Consider the following 17,283-nt stretch of genomic DNA (forward strand, 5'->3'; position numbering starts at 1 on the left):
ACCAACTGGAAGCACAAATTGCACGTCTCCGGTTCAGCACTAATCCACCGGGAGCTGGTAGCTTTTGTGCCCTTTTTTATAAATTGAGCCTTCTGATCGAGTCTGACATAAAAACAGATAAACTTTCTTGCTCGCTTGGTGTTGATGCTGCCTGCTTCTCGCTGCATCTCTGGACAAACTGGTTGTACCCGCTTTGAAAGGGATTGCATATAAGCACAACATGCATTCCTGGGAGATGGTGTTGTAAAAGTGTAAATAGGGCATAAATATGAATTTGCGTGGCCTGGCCTACAAATAGTTGTGGGGGAGAGACGCTGAGATTTCCATGTATTTACATTTGCACCGTAACAAGTGCAAAAAGGCTTTGATGAGTGTTATTACTCTCCACACACTATTTAAATAGCATAACATTTTCATTTAGTTGGAGTGGTTATAGCAGCCACGAACAAACCTGTAGTGAATCTGCACCTGGTCGCTCCAGCAACGTCCCGTTTACAGTGATGACTGTGTGCTGATTGGATGCTAGTGTTTCTTAAGATCTGATTTACATATTACTGGATGCTCTAAGACATCCCATAAATATGAGTGGAACAACTAGGGTTGGGGTATGATAGCATTTAAACGAATCTGAATACAATAATGAATCCGCCAATCTGAGTCCTTAAAGTCGAGGTGAAATGAAAAATGCCATTATAACCATATTAGATCACATCTCAGGTCATATTGTGCACCTATTTAACAATATATCCAAAAAAGTAAATTATAATTTTAGATCAAAATCTAACCTATCATCTTTTCTCCTTGTAAAACAAAATAAGACGTGTGCTTACGTAAGCTAGTACCAACCAATAATATCATGACATCCATCCACCAATCAATCTGCAACTTCTGGCAACGAGGGAGGTGTATGACGTAGCTCCGTTTGGCGCTACATACTAAGCCCGCCCACTTTTTAGCAGCCCAATTAAATGCGAAGGATTTAATTTAAAACCCTTCTTGTAACTGCACACCGCTCAAATATTACGTTTCAGTGGGGAATACGTCACAGTAGCTAATGATGCTCTAACTTCCGTTTCACTGGGACTTTAAGAATGTCTTTTGGCAGCTTAAAATCAGTGATGAGAGTGAGGAAAAGAATGCACAAAATACCATATTCTTCTATCAATTTTCTTAAATGTCTTTAATGCATGCACGCATGGCAACTATTTAGGTTTAACTTACTATTTAACAACTAAACTCACCAATTCAAATGGGATCTGTAATCAGCTTTTGTTGGCAGAGAAGGTAAAACCTCTTAAATTTTTAGCGTCAGACTACTTAATCTTCACAACCTGTAAATACAAGCTGAAAATGAAATGAACAGTATAAAATGAAATGTTGATTAAATATGGATCTGACACAGTGAAATAGCAGTTAACAGTCTACTTATCTTTCCAACATCATCGTGTGTGTGTAGCCAGTTCTTTCTAGGAGATTGGTAATGAATGGATTCACCATTAGCTGGTACAGTATATCTCAAGTATGAATTAATGATGCTTGATCACCTCTCAGTTGTGACACTTTAAATTCCAGCTATTTGCCCAATGTACTTTCATATTCGTGGTGCATCATTTAGCGGTGTCAAGCAGCACCAGCAGCAGCCGCAGCAGTAGCACCACCACCGCTGTGCAGAGGAACCTTTGAATAAAGCTTTTTTTTGCAGACATGTGAGTGAATAAGGTTATTGAACACCCTGATGCTGCTCACAGCTGTCTTCTCTGCAGCAAGGCTGTGGTGTGATGTGGGTGTTGAGGGAGATGCAGTTCCCGGCCAGAACAGAGTTGAGACAGACAATGAGGTTGTAGGGAGGACAGATGGGTGAGGCAGCGAAAAAAAACGAGAGGTGAAGCTCTGTTTATTTGTCATTCACTGTCGGCCTGCAAAATGCCTCAGAAAGGCTGCTACTCCAGGCACACAAACATGTATTCAAACAGTATTCTAACCCCTAGTGAAGACTTCTCAAGAACGAAAGAGTGTTTTCTTATAACTGAAAGAAACATGCATCAGCATCAAATTGGTGCATGGCCTTCTTAAAAACACAGATTCAAGGGCTAAAGGAGAGCTGAGGCAAACAAAAGCTGTGGAAGTGTTGGCGATGTTCTCAGAGGCAAGCGGCACAGGGCAGCTTTTTTTGCTCTCCGGGCCTTTGTTGTACACCAGCTGCTCTCTTCCTGAGATAAAAATCCCAAACAGATCACTGTCTGCGAGTTAAGAAAGTTATTTGTAGGCCCCTGAAGTTGTGTAAGCAAAGACTTGTGATGTGAACCCCGCCATGTCTTTTTCCTCTTTTTTTTCCCTCTGCTCCAGTAACAACGTTGTCCTTGAAACGGGCGATAAGTACAGCCTGAACGAGGATGGTTCAGAATTGGTAATAAAAGATGTCAAGAAAGTGGATGAAGGAGATTACACTTGCATCGCCAAGAACAAGGCAGGAGAGAAAGCCGAGGAAGTCAGCCTGAACGTGTTCGGTAAGAGAATAACTCCATTCGCTTACAAACGCATAAAGGACACTGTGGCTCTTTTTCCCTCTCTGGCCTTTTCGTTTCACTTATTGGCATTTTGCTGTACACTCCACAGCTGTTCCAGGGTGCAGAGTTACAAAGCGTGAAGCATACAGTTTAAAGAAAAAGCGTGCACTCTTGAAAACTAATTAAGCCACCCCTTAGGACATTGAAAGATATCACACTAGAGTTTCTCTCCATGAGCAAATTTGCACCAGTCTTATGTAATCATGTGCTCGCTGCTCTATTATTGGCCAATGGGGTATGAAACCATGACTCTAATGAAGCCTGTATGTATACTTGACTGCAGTAATGTTAACAATATGTAACAGCTATTTAAAGCTGCGCTATTACAACATTGGATCAAATGACATATTATGTGTAGGATGGAAACCACAGCGAGCTATCAGCCCACGGTGCAGCAGCTATTTAGCCACAAACTCCACCTCCATCAACCCTGTTACACCCTGGTTGTACACTACAACAACAGACATTGCTGTTTAGCAACCAGCTGTTAAATTAAATCAAATATCTAGCAGCTAAAGAGCTACAGTGGCTATTTTTCCTCAGGAGTTGGTGGAGACCAAAAGAGAGCTAAAAACAGAATAAATTCATCTTACATTCATTAGTTGACCAGTTGGGGCAATTGTTTCAGTTTCTAACGTTCACCATGTTTGTTTTGTTTCTAGTGCAACCCAAGATAACCTACCTGAATAACCAGACTGCCTCGGAGTTTGACGAACAAGTGACCCTGACTTGTGAGGCCTCGGGAGACCCCACTCCCACCATCTCCTGGAGTTTCCAGGACAGGGTATTCACTGAAGGAGAGCAGGTACTCGTTTTGTTGTTTCTTTCTTCTTGTTTTAGAAACAGTACATTTATTCAAACATGTACAGATTTTGTTTTGATCCAGAATGAAAACCAAATAAATAATAAGAACAAAAGTCCTTCAAACAGACCTTTAGGAGTAGAAGCACTCTGTATTTGTATTGCAGTATTGTCTCGTTCATATTTATATAGTACATTTATTCAAGAAATCCATGATGATGATAATAATGGTATATATGTGGATTGTTATTTGACAAACCTCTAGTAAATTGTCATTTATTTCAGACTCCAATCCATCACAGAGCTAATATATCTACCAATATTCACATGGATATATTTGAGCAATTTAGTCCCCGGTCCCCTGACATTGCATCGCTCGTTTAGTCTTGAAATGACTTCAGTGTGCTTTAGTTCCAGCTCTCCCTTATTAGATCATTACTAGCCAACCAGTTGGCCACTCAGCTGAAACTGCTCGCTGTGCTTCAGACACTCAAAACCTCTTATTGAACCCTGCGCTGCCACCTGATTTCCCTCTTTGTACAGTAAAGTTTGGACTCTGCCATCTCTCTAAACTTTTGGCAGTCCTCTCCAGTACTGCTGGAATTGCATTAATGATTTTGTAGAAGTTCCGTCGTGAATGCTAGAGGGGAGAGTGTGCAGATTGCCATAAAACCAATTTCCATGCAGTGCCATGGCGTGATATTCCCCAGCGTTGTTAAGAGTACATGTAACTCCATATTAATCATTAGCATTTAAAAGGGAATATTTTTGTGGAAATGGTCTGAAAAGTGCTCATTGGAAATGCACAGAAAATAAAGTGAGAGAGAGTTTCAGAAAGTGAAAATGATTTCAGCGAAATTAGCTCTTAATTATTGCTGTGTTGAGAGCTAGAAGCCCAGAGTCTCCCTCTATCTCTCGATCTGATTGTTTTGAGCTCAGTTGTGCTACTCTGGCAAACTACTGTGATAATCCACTTTGCAAATGAGTGGGCACTTTTTCTCATGAACACGTAAAGAAGACTTTACACGTAACGCCGAGGGTTATGCTATTTTGTCATGCGTTGGTGTATATCCTCGGTTGTCTCTTCATGTCCTTCAGGAGCGCTGGAGATAACGCTGGATTTAAGCTCCGGCTATAGAACATGGTAAAAAAGATGTATGAGCTGAATGCCATCCTCGTGCATTTTCTCCATTACAGTGGTCACAGCTGTTGGCAGTCGCCACACTGGAGAGGGAATCTCATCCCAAGTCTATTGTTACGCTCTTATCAGCTCATTAAAATGGTATAATTTTGAAAAATCCATCTTAACGGTCTTTTTTGACAACATGCGTCATGTGAGCAGCAGACGGATTAGTCACTTCAGACGGGTAATTTTCTGCTGTGAATGCAGTAAACAGTATTAAGATAATTACCTTTCTGCCTCTAGCAGGTTCGTGGATTCGGGGAGAACACCTCATACGTTAGGTAGCACTTCAGCGTGCATTACTGTAGATACGGCAAAAAATAACAATACATCTTAATATTCTGTTAAATATGGAATTCAGGCACTATGTATATCCCTTACAGAGGTTCCCATAAACCTGGGTTGTGGACTGGTACTTGGTCTTGGGAAATTTGCTACCAGGTTACAAGGAAAATGATTTGCTGTATAATAATAATATAACTGTATAGGCTATTTTTGCAGTAATACTCTTGAATATGGGTCAGTCTGTGCTGCATTAGACTAAAGTAGGCAATTGTATGCGAGGCAACCAGTCCGTCGTCACCTTTCAGCATTCAGCCATACATGAACTGTCTGTGAGGCCGCTACCTGAGTGTTGCTGAGAGGTCTGTATGTGATGTTTGATGTAAGTAAGTAACAAAGGCAAACAAAGTAAAGGTTTGGCAATGAGTTTTGGTTTTATGCTTGACCACACTCTCTGTCGTGCGTTCTCTTTTGTCTTCTCCAGTGTGCTCTTCTGCAACAGACTTGTCAATATAAAAGCAGTTACTTAGCAGGAACCCCATGCCTTACATTATCAAACACTGTTGTTCTGTGACTGTTACAAATAATATATATGCTTATAACAATAGGTGTGCTATTCCTGGAGAGATGCACAGTAAATGCAGTGAAAGCACCTGTGCTATTAGTTCCCAAAGGACACTACGGTACTGGCCTACTTTACTTCACAGCTCTGTCCAGCTGTATTCAGCTAGTGCTGCGTGATGAATTATGTAGCATCAAATATATAACAAGGATGAACTGCACTACCTTGGTGTAACAACGGTTAAGACATTCTGCAGCATCTGTGCCAGTTGTATTGATCAATGAAATGAAAGTCAATGCGGATGGATATTTCTCTTATTGTCAACAGATCCCATGAAAAGACAAAAAACATTAATGTGTTAAAGTGATAAAACAGCTGAGTTTTGTATTTACAAAACAATGGAGGGCTATGGCAAAGAGAAATAAACTATATCATGATCTGGCTGCACAGACATATCATACTTGCTAACCCTCCCGATTTTCCTGGGAGACTCCCGTTTTTCATTGCCCTCTCATGGTTTCCTCCCAGGGTCTCAATTCTCCCGTATTTCTCCCGATTTATGGCAAATACTCACACCTTTTTTTTCCTTTTAAATATCTCAACCTGTGTCTGGCGCTGTACAGCATGTATAAGCCCTACTGTATCCACCCAGACGACAATAGAGCTGCATCTTTTCTGGCGGAAAAGAGATGCTTGTGGTTTAAGCTGCGCCCGCCACTGGGTTCAGCGCACATTGTAAGTGCTTGCTGCACCCAAAGTTGGGCTTTGCTCGACACAACATCAAGCCGGCGTGGTGTGGCGCTTGCCATTAGAAATAACGGGTTCAAGAGCGCAGTGTTGACGCGTTTTGTCCGAGAGTAGGAGAAAGAAATAGGCTTGAGTGAATGAATGAAAACTGATGATGCCAGAGATTCACACAAGTTCACACCAGAGAGGCCAATTACTCTATTCTTTCCTGAGAATTAAAAGTATGTAACATTAAACTGCTGTTGCAGTGTACTTATTATTTAGTTATTGTTATTCTTTAAACGTCACCAGAATGCAGAAAACAAAGTAAACTAATTTGTCTGGGGGAGGACCCCCAGGCCTCTGTTCTGGTTTAGAAATCCTCCCTATTTTTGAGGTCTCAAGGTTGGCAAGTATGCAGACAATACTTACGATTCAGCAAATCAAATATTAGACATGATTGCATATAAAGTTAATGGAAGGCCAAGAGCGGGCATAATTTGCCGCGAGGCGAAGATGCATCTGCACGAGTCGAAAATGTTTCAACTTGAGTGAAATTGTTTATTTATCTCAAGGCTTCAAGAGTACAGTTCATGAATGTGAGGAGACCAGCAAAAAGGAAAGGGCTCTAGAGGAAAATAACAGAAAGAACATGGAGTACTGGATGTTTTGTGATCAGACTGAGACTGACAAACTTCCACACAAACACACTTGCAGCCAACCTATTTACACTTTTGGTTTGATTTCAGTCTGTACACACCATTAGTACGATGAATTCATTTTTGTCTTTTCATGAGTTGAATGTACAAAATATAGATTATCGCCAGCCTTATCCATTAAGAAAGGCCAGTCGGTGATAAGATGTATCATCCATCCAAGTAATGACACATTTGAACCAGCGGAGGAACAATTTGAAATCATAACCAGTAAATACCGAAATTGGACCAATTGGGGAGTTGATTTTTTAAATGTTGGAACACTGCGGCGATGTGTTATCAATCACATGTCTTTAAAATAACAGCATTTTATAAGCTACCATGTTTAACAGTCACCCTACTCCACCCATGGATGTAATGGCTCTGTGTTTTTCTCTCTTTGGCGTCACTGTTGGGGATAAACATAATTGAAGTAATTCAGTTTTACTTTTTCTCCTTCCACCATCTGCTACTTCCAGAGCCTCTGAAAAGTTTAGCTCCCTTTTTGCTTTTAGAGTCCATTTGGGACCAGCAGTGCCATTCTTGTATTCTGTGCCAATAAGTAATTACGCAAATCTCCACCAGATTCTGTAGAGAAGAAAGAAGAGTAGCAGTGGTTAGTGGTTAGTCATTTATCAACTAGGGCAGTGACAGCGGCAAAACACCAAAATATGTCAATACTTTGGCCTCGGTCTACCATTTTATTCACTGGGTCGACATGTTTCATCAAACAAGCCTTCATAAAAGACTCAGATGAGACTCTTTAAATCCAGTCCAAAACCTTCCCAGTGTCATGAACGGGTTTCTATTTTGGAGTCTACTTCTATGCAGTCAACCCAAGACTTTTTAAATCTTGCCCAAGGGAGTGATAGATCTCAATTTGGCACATTCACACCATAACAAACCTTGAAAACTAATCAAAAAAACAACTTTGGATAAATTGTTTTACAATAACAATAACATAGGAAAGCATGAAAGAGCAAAATCATTTCAACTTCAAGCTGAATTAGTCATTGAAGCACATTAGTCAGTGTGAAATGATTCAGATGAATTGAAATAAAAAAGAATAAACAACTATGATAGGATGGATGAGTGCAGGGATTCCCACCATGAGGAGCCATTACTTGTATACCTGACTGTGCAGTGCAGCTCGTCCCAGCCGGGTGGAGTGCCAAAAGTGGAAATGCGTGCAAGAAGTTGTTTCTGCTGGTGGCACGTCTCCACCTCGGTTTCATGCCAAGAAAAAGAAAACATAAGGGCATTGCCATGGTAAACATTTCACAGAATTACAAAGAGTGACAGTAGTGTGCTACAGGTATCTTTGCTACACTAGATTCAATATTGCATTAAGCATAATGCTTTTGACTTGAGTGACCTGATAAACTGCTGCAGGGATGATGTATTTTTGTAGGCCAACCAGGAAGATAGCATTGACAAAAAAGCCAATGGGATTGTTCCATTGGGTTTTGGATTATTGCCGAAAATAAACTCTGTGGCAAACACACGTTTATGATACTTACATGTTTTGTTCAGCAAGATAATCTCCACAAATGAACGCGACTTTTATGATTTCTAAAGTGTGAATGCAATCGCCAGAAGTTAAAAGCTAAGGGAACCAGAAGGGCTTAACTGCTAACCCGTTTCCCAGTTTTTGGACTCATTCCTGCAGCTTTCCTTCTAGCGCCAAACTTTCCATCTTCATACTTACGAATGGAAAGGTTCTACAAATACTATTATCAGATTATCACAAGAGAATTTGATTCCGCTAAGGTGTCCCTAGCTTTTCCTATTAACTGTGCCATTTATCACTGCCAATCAGCGGAAGCATTCACACAGCACGGCGCATTCATGGCTGTTTTGCGACTTACTGAATCTTATCTTCCACCTGCAAGACAGGACTTGCCCGTCGCCACTCACAGTTGTCACGGAGTATCTTCTTCCCATTCTCAGCCTGTCACCGTCCCTCCCTTCCCTATCTGTCACTGTCAGATCAATTGTGATTTAATGCCGCTGTAATCAGAAAAATCCCGCTGATCATTTCGGTAATAGCTGTCACTAATTTTCATTGGATCGTCATTCATCAGTGGTCCGTTTTCTGTTTGCCGTGCTCTGTCTTCCATTAGACTGCTCTAGTTCTACATCATAGATAACAGCCCGACTACAAGAGCACACACATATTCAGAATGATGTGAAATGACAGAACAGCTTACTGGCTGCTATATCGCCTCCTTTCAACTGCACTGTCTTGTAAAAAGTATGGCATGGTGTTGTCAACATATTATCTCTCAAGAAGGGATTTCAGTGTGGTTGTGTTTCTGAGGTTCTTTGCTTATTGATACCATATGCTCAGAGCAGAATTATCCGTATGTACTTGTCATTAATGGAAGATAAGTGGTGGGTCCGTACATGAATGAACGAGTTAATCAAAACACAGAATGCCATGATGAGAAAGCCGCTGATTAGAAAAACAGAGTCCCTAGATACCGGTAATGACTCACTCATAATTAGGTTCAGTGCCCTGTTTTTTCTTAGTGTGCCTCCAAATTCTGTCTTATAACAGAACATTAATTAATATCTGACTGAACCATGCTGTTTTAGGAAAATCCAAGTTTGGCATTTTGACCAGTTCTGTAAATTCACTGACCACATTGAGCAGTCTTATTCATTTCCATACTTGCAGAAGTGTGTGTCACTTTAAGAAAACTTGAACTCCATATTTCCTATGCTCTGTTTTGAATATTTTAATAGAGTAGTATAATTTATTTATGATCAGAATAAATCATAATTGTAATAGATGCAAATTGCTAGAAAAATAGTTCTCTAATCTTATCTAATGTGAAAGTAATGCACTGTAATCTTCATCAATGTTTTTGCAAATCTATGCATCTATTCTTGTTTTTGAGGACAATGCCAGTATTTCTACATGTTTAAGTGCCATAAATCATGCATATATATATATCCCTGCTGCACTTTCCAAAGCATGTTGCAGTGTCGTAGATGTTAGAATGTGTTATCCTACCATTCAGGCAGGCATTGGTTTCCATTTGTTTCACTTTGGTATGAAAATCAATGCACATTCTGGAGTCGGGTAATCTATCACAATAAGCATTATGTCTGCATTAGTTGTTATCAAAGGTACATTACTGTTGCACGGTAGACTTATTTTAGCATAAGCAATGCAATACCAAAGCAGACACAAAGTTCACCGTGATGGATTACCCAACTCACCTAGCAATTTCGAAGTCCCTGCAAGTTGATTTCCCTCTCATTTTCAAAATGGATGTAAATCAAAAACCACCCCGGGGGTAAAAAAAATGCACTCTGTTGTGTGCTGGTAAATGATTGGCAGCAATTTATTTGTAGCTAAATGAGCTAAAGCATTCAAAATCAGAGGTATGCTTTTTGAAACATGAAAGCAATGCACATGTCCTGCAGGTAAATCCAGTCTGCACAAAGCTTACGTTGTGTCGCTGTTTGTCTTTGCTTCCTCTGTGTTTGTCCTCCTCTCTAGGCTTCTTGGACGCGACCAGACAAATATGAGGTATGGCTACTAAATATGGTAGCCTGGCTATAGTTGTTATAGCCCCAAACTTACACAGTAGATCACCCCCTTTTTAACTGCAGAGCAGAAGTGTTGTCATTCAGGCCACATTTAATGCTCACCACATTTAGTTTGTGCACTAAAAACGTAGACCATTAGACACGTAGTACAGTACATTTAATCCACTTAGTTCCAGTACACATTTAGACTTGCCCTATTTACTTGTCCCTGTTTATTTCATGTGGAGAGACCCAGTATCTCAAAGTAGATGGTGGCCGTATAGCATACTGCTATTTCCTGCTGCTGGTCTGGTTATTTCTTTGCTTGATTCAGGGAAGAAACAGATTCTTGGCCAGCAGCTCTACAACCTCACATAGAAAACACTGTCTGCTCTGCTGAGGGCCAGCCACAGCGCTAACTCACAAAGCTCTACTAAATCTTAACAGAGTGGTTTTAAATGGTGTAGCCTACTATCATAAGCCAGGAGTCTGCATGTTTTTTCCTTCAAACCAACCGGGGCCTCATTTATACGTTGCTCTTACTGGGTCAGTTCGCCCAAATTACCAAAAAGAAAAAAAAACTCACTCACCCCTTGTGATATCCAGCCGTGCAGATAGTTTTTGGATTTATTCGTCCAGGTTTTTAGATATCTGTCTCGATGGAGTTCCCTTTGTGGCGAGCTCATTTGAGGTGCAGACATTACAAGGGCTCACGATTAAGTTACATCTCTTAGAACACTTGTAACAAGATTTTAACAATCAAACCATATGGGAAATGATGACAAGCGTTTTTAATTAAAAACACTTTTTATGAGCTCCCTGCTGTAGCATTTGATCGGAAAGAAACATGCAAACTCTTGGCCCCTCCGCAAAGTGAGGACTGTTCTTAGATAGAACTGACACAATATAACAAGCTAACTTCACTCACTGTCTCACACACGACAAGGGGAAGGAATTAATGTACTTTACTAAGCGTCGCTGTGAAAATACTTAATGAACCCCATGAACCAACGTCGCCCTTAATAAAAAAGAAGCACAAGATAAATGAACTTGTGCAGCTCATAATTTTGGGTTTGTGTGTAAGAACTCCAAGTTTCTGCACACACCCAGAGTTCTGACAACTTGGTTCTTCTAAAATCGTTCTCAATTCACCTCTGACCTGGTTTAAATCATTTCACCAGCCAATTACATAAAGCAGTGCTTGAATTGCTCCTAATTGTGTGAAGTTTATTTTCAATTTTCTGACAACATGAGTGTGTTTAACACATCCCATACAACTAATTTGCATTCCCAATTACATTTCAAGGGAAACATATTTTCTCTCGGATTACGGTCGCAGTTTTAAACATGTCAGTATCTTCACTCTAGCTTTAAAACTGAGCCCGCTGCAACCTAAAAGTTGCAAGTTGCGTTAATGCGTTAAAGAAATTAGTGGCATTAAAACAAATTTGCGTTAACACATTCTAGTTAACTTTGACAGCCGTATTTGAAACGTATTTGTGATGCGTCAAAAACAAACGTAATCCAGGAGAAATTGCATTTCCCTCGAATTCGATTGACAATTCAGTTTTGTTGTATGGGAAAACAAATTTGAGGTTACTGTTTTTGCATCACACTGTTGAACAGTCACCTCTATTTCAGGTTGTGTGATTTAAGTCTCTGTAGACCATTATTATTATGTGATTTCCTTATTGTGTTATGAGTTATTTTGTAGTTTGCTTCTTTGATTTCAGTAGTACAGTAGTGGAAAGTGCAAAACTCTTAGGTGGTTTCATTATTCCAAGATGGTGTGTTCCCTGTAGCCTTTTCTTTTGTAGACAACCAGCTACTCTCCGTAGATGTAAAGTTTAGCCTTTTGCTGTAGTGAAGTATTGCTTTTTGTCTGTAGATGATTGCCAGTCGAAGAAATGTGTTTGTAATGCCCTTAACTGTTTCCCGTTCTCTTCCTCCCACTGGTTTCTCTAACTGCTTATCTCTACAGGGTGACAGGAGTAAGAGTAGAAATAGTGTGTTTAACCTGATACAGCGGCTGTGTAGATAAAAGCACCGAAGACGGGAATACCACAAAACCAACTTGTCTCGTGATCTGTTGTGAAGATACCGGTCTTCATATTTTATGTTGTCTGAAGATATTGTCAGTCTTCGGCTCCGCACGGCAGTGAAGACAGAAAATGTTTTCATGTAGAAAATCAACTGTCGATGAATGCACTTCTAATAGCACAGCAGTGATCAAACTAATCTGCAGTCGCCGATAATAGTTCTGTCCCCGCTCGCAGTCGACAGCGGCTGAACTCTTCTCCGTGTTAGGCATAAATCAGGCTGCTAACAAGCAGGCATTATATGATTAGTTATAATGATAAATGGATCCTGAATGGTGATATGCTAAAGAGAACTGGAAAGCCTGTACAGTGTGTCTTTATTTCGAGAAGTGCACTTGAACCAGATCAAGGTCTGATTATAATAACCTGCCCGCTGAATGCCACTGATGTCAGAACTGCTGAATACATTATTCAGGCAATCCTCGTCGTCATCTCAGGAGGTCTGCAAAGATTGCAGGGCTGTGTTGTTTTTACCACAACTTTATATTACGATAATCATAAGTAAATATAGTACTCCTACTAGATAGACTAGACTTAACAATGGAAGCAAGGCATGAACTCTACTGTGTGTTCTTGTGAGCAGCTTGGACATCTCTTAAGTACAGGTGATTACACATAAATATGATGTTTAACAGTAGCAGTTATCCATCATGATCTGCTTTGTAGCTCCACTAGGACACCCTGAATGTCAACATTTTTGGCTTAAGTTGACAAGGAACTCTTGAATGCACCATTAGTTTTAATTTCTGGAGGAGGCTCAGGTCCACCTTCACGTGTCACATCCTGCAGGAGGATCCAGCCCTCGGATTGGGGGGGACAGTTAATCACATTCTAGGTGCATTGTCCATTTTTTGGACAGCTTGTCAGGCTCAGCTCTACTAAGGACACACAGCTCTACTTTCATTAGCCTAATTGTCCTTTTCAACTCCAGAATAATGTAAGGAACGTACAGTAGGTGCTGCTCAGGAGGTAATAGCCTACTAAATGCAAGAACTTTCAGGGGTTGCCGGCAGTTCTGTCAATCTTGATCGGTCGAGCAGAATATAGATACATCACACAGCCAAACAATGCAGGGATTTGTTTTTTAAAAAGATGACACAAGATTAGAGCAGAATTAAGTATCCCAATGCGTGCTGGAGGGCAAACTGAAAGACTACAAAGTAGTTTGACATGCTTCACGCCCTCATGGGTCCGCCGTGCTGCTTGTGCCAGCCCCGCTTCAGCATTAGCGTGAAATGAAATCGATAACAATATCAGCTCCACTTCTTCCTTTGTTGTCTGTCCCACAACAGCTTACTTTCCATGCCTACTTATTTTACCAAAGTTCCCAGAGGAAAAGAGCTAGAATCTATAGTTTCTCGAGCCTTTCGCTGCAGGGTGAAAACAACTATTTGGATTGCTTTCTATGACATTTGGAACAGACATTCATGTTTCCAATGAGGCCAATTGTAATGACTTTGGTGATCCCCTGACTTGTCATCTAGTGCCATCGTCAGATCAAAATTCCTAGTTAATACAAGTTTACTTAACTGCGGCACTACAGTTTTGTCCCCAATAGACACAACCTTGGTGATCTAGGCAGACAGAGCCGTAGTCTTAAGATAATAGCTTGTATTTATTAGATGATTTGCCATGTTGACTGCTGACTAGCCTTTGCAATTCAAGTAGGAGTTAGTTGCTCTCCCATGCCCTCCTTGTAATTACCGTAATATGAACAGTTGTTCCTAGTCGGCATTATGTATTTATAGAAATCCCATATGACATTAATGCAGCATTAACATCTTTTTATAGAGTCAGTAGGGCTGTTGTGCAGATGTTGGAGAGGTGCTGACATGAAAAAATAAAATCCTCCCCAAACTAAAATAGGTTCTCGCACCTTGGTTATTATGGAAAACGACCCCTTGTGTCAGCTTTGATTTTAATTTAGTGAAAATAAAGAAGCAGCACATACTGTTTGTTCACAGCCGGAGCAGACTCTGGCTCCAGTGTTCTCCTATAGTTGTAGTACAGAATATATGACAAGCGAGACACACGTATTGACAGGTTATGTAACCGTGTCAGCTCTGCCCTACAAAGCAAAGCAAAGAAGCAGCGACTACACCGACCGTAACGTCATCCCCCACGCCTCCCTCTACAAATCCACCGCTATAATTAATTCGGTGACGAATCAGAGTCGGAAAATTAAAACCATTCATATGAATTAATGAATAAATCCTTTTTCCAAAGGTCTGCCTGTTTACTTCTACCTCTGTAGTGTCATTACAGCATTATTCTCCATTAACCTTATCCCTGTTTATAGTCCAACAGTGTGCCCAGTGCAGCTTCTTCTTGTGTCACTGCAGTATGGGAAGATTAATGCTGCCCTTTCAAAAATGTTCCAGGACACTCCCTCAGATCTTCAGTAAACAGCAGAAATGTTTCTGCCACATCTGCATCCCCCTCTGCTCTGTAGAGGATGTCACTTTGTGCCATAATGCTAATACAACAAAAAGCATTCAATTATTTATAAAACATAAACGCTGAAGCACCTAGAATGCCTGAAATATTAATAGCAAATCATGGCAGGTAGAAGGAAGATGTATATCCCCTGTTGGTTTCAACTAGGTGTCGCCCAGAGGGAAGAAAAGCTGTTACTTTATTTTTAACAGCCAGAGTTTTTATAGGGCCTGCTACACGGCTCTTCTTCATTATTGATATCTCTTTTTGTCTGCTACCTTCTGCAGCATATTTTATATCTCAATTTGTGTCCTGGTGGGAAGCTTGCATTAGTTTTTTTGGCAACACACTCAATCTCAAGCATCACTGAGAACAAAGAGCAGAACACAAAGCACCCCGTCCTTTGGCCTCATCTTTGTATTTTCTGCAGATCAACCTAGGTTGCAGCCCCTGATTAAAAAGGCAAGTGAGGTCATTGGATGTACTCGGATGTCAGCTGCACCTGCGCTGAGAGCTAACTCTGAATAAGGCATCCTCCGTGACCCTGAATATCCAACAATACAACAGGCTCACCCAAGTAGGCAGGGCGATGAAGGCGATCTGCTGAGGAGAAAATAAAAACAAGGTTTAACAATTCATTTGTCACAACTGCAATTATAGTGTTCCAAATGCAATTAAAGTGGCTGTAAGCCTGCAACTAGACCGCTAAATAGTAGGGACAGCAATCGACGTGCTGTAGGAGCTCCAAGTTTATTTCACCGGGCTCTTTGTGCTCTCGCTTATTCCCAGGCTGATGCAGGGATAGTTTCTCAGTGGATGTCCACTGTGTTGCTGTTTGTATGTGTGAGAGACAAAGATGATTTGTTTGGTATACAGTATATGTATGATTTTTAGATTGCAGTTGTCAAGACGTTCTCACTCCCAACTCGTCAAACACTTGGTCAGTGCCCCTCGGCGTCTGATACCGACGCATGGAGGCACTCTTTAGCATCTGTATGAGACCCGGGCTTTCACTAAAAACTAAAGAAACTGAAAATCGACATTATTACGTGACTTATTTTGTCACGTCAGTCATTAGTCACGTGGCTCGTTAGTCTGTGAAGTTAGCGTCAACCACGACCATTTCATAACCCTAACTAAAGTGGTTGTTTTGCCTAAATCTAACTTCTTGTGAAGACGGAAGTTTATTTTGAAAGGACACTATGCATGTAACAAGCGTATATTGACACGCCGTCCTTGACATGTCCGATACTGATGCTAAAGGGGTACCTAGAGCGTCGTAATTTGAAGCGTAGGATCACTGACCAAGCGTTGGTATTTGACAAATTGGGAGTGAGAATATTTTGACCTTGTCCAGCTGAATTTCCTGAACCAGGGACAATAACATTTACCTTACAGCCTAGAACTGGAATCATAGTTAGATAAGACTAAAGGCTGGTGTATCTCTATATTTTCTTATCAACAAATCCCTAGTTAGTTGTAGCTCACATCATGTCTGTGGCACTCATGTTACAATAAGAACAATATAGAATAACACCAGCCTTTTTTTCCATAATAAATCAAAGGCAGCAGCTTCTTCCATAATTCTCTTTATACTATTCTGTCTCTGTGGTGTTAAGATCTTATTGCAGTTGTATCTTTTATGTTGTCTCCATCCAGCTGCTCATCACGTGGTGCTTTTACACTGCAGTTCACACTGCAGGTCACCTGTCAATCAAACAGTGTTCATCACAGTATCACACTTTCTTTAGTTTGTTTAGCTGATGAAGTTCAGTTCCCTCTTCATCTTTTATGTTTTTTTATTTATCATCCAGTTTATTCCAGACAAAGTCTTTCTCTTTTTTTGCAGGAAGCTCTCTGTGTTTAAACCAACCGATATAAAAACTCTCATAAACCAGCTGAGGGAATCACTGAGGGAGCAGCAAGACACGCTTCCATTTCCATGAAAATGTCAGGCTTTACAAGTGAGACTAATTACTTTCTCCTCTTCTTTGTAGAGCCTTGATAGAAATATTGTGGTACGCAGCCACGCACGGGTGTCCTCGCTCACCTTGAAAAACGTCCTGTTCACGTACGCCGGCCAGTATCTCTGCACCGCCAGCAACTCCATCGGCCAGGACAACCAACACATGTACCTGGAGGTCCGCTGTAAGTCACCCAACTCTTCCTACACCTGTTCTATTTGGTTATAAGTGCTGTCAATACACATCATCTTTAGTATGTCATGTTCTTATTCACTCATTTCTGAAGCTACAAGTATTAACAGATGGTTGTTACTGTTGGCATTTGCATAAGTTGTCATTTTATTCCACTCTCAGATTGAAAGAAAATAAATGTAGTCACTCAAATGTTGAACTATTTGTTGAAGGAAAAGAATATTATTGTGTAATTG

General features: G+C 40.6%; 1 protein-coding gene across 15 annotated transcripts in view; it reads left to right on the forward strand.

Moving 5' to 3' along the window:
* The window catches only part of ncam1a (neural cell adhesion molecule 1a), a 276,924-nt gene that overhangs the window by 194,476 nt on the left and 65,165 nt on the right, over positions 1-17,283 (forward strand). For 9 of the 15 annotated variants that reach the window (XM_037747868.1, XM_037747866.1, XM_037747867.1 and 6 more), the window contains exons 7-10: positions 2,347-2,507; positions 3,230-3,372; positions 10,328-10,357; positions 16,889-17,039. In XM_037747868.1, the coding sequence (XP_037603796.1) occupies positions 2,347-2,507; positions 3,230-3,372; positions 10,328-10,357; positions 16,889-17,039 (485 nt within the window). The remainder of the gene's footprint in view (positions 1-2,346; positions 2,508-3,229; positions 3,373-10,327; positions 10,358-16,888; positions 17,040-17,283) is intronic. The other 6 variants (XM_037747871.1, XM_037747874.1, XM_037747881.1 and 3 more) reach the window with 1 other exon arrangement.

The sequence above is a fragment of the Sebastes umbrosus genome, chromosome 17 (assembly GCF_015220745.1).
Source record: "Sebastes umbrosus isolate fSebUmb1 chromosome 17, fSebUmb1.pri, whole genome shotgun sequence".
Taxonomy (NCBI): domain Eukaryota; kingdom Metazoa; phylum Chordata; class Actinopteri; order Perciformes; family Sebastidae; genus Sebastes; species Sebastes umbrosus.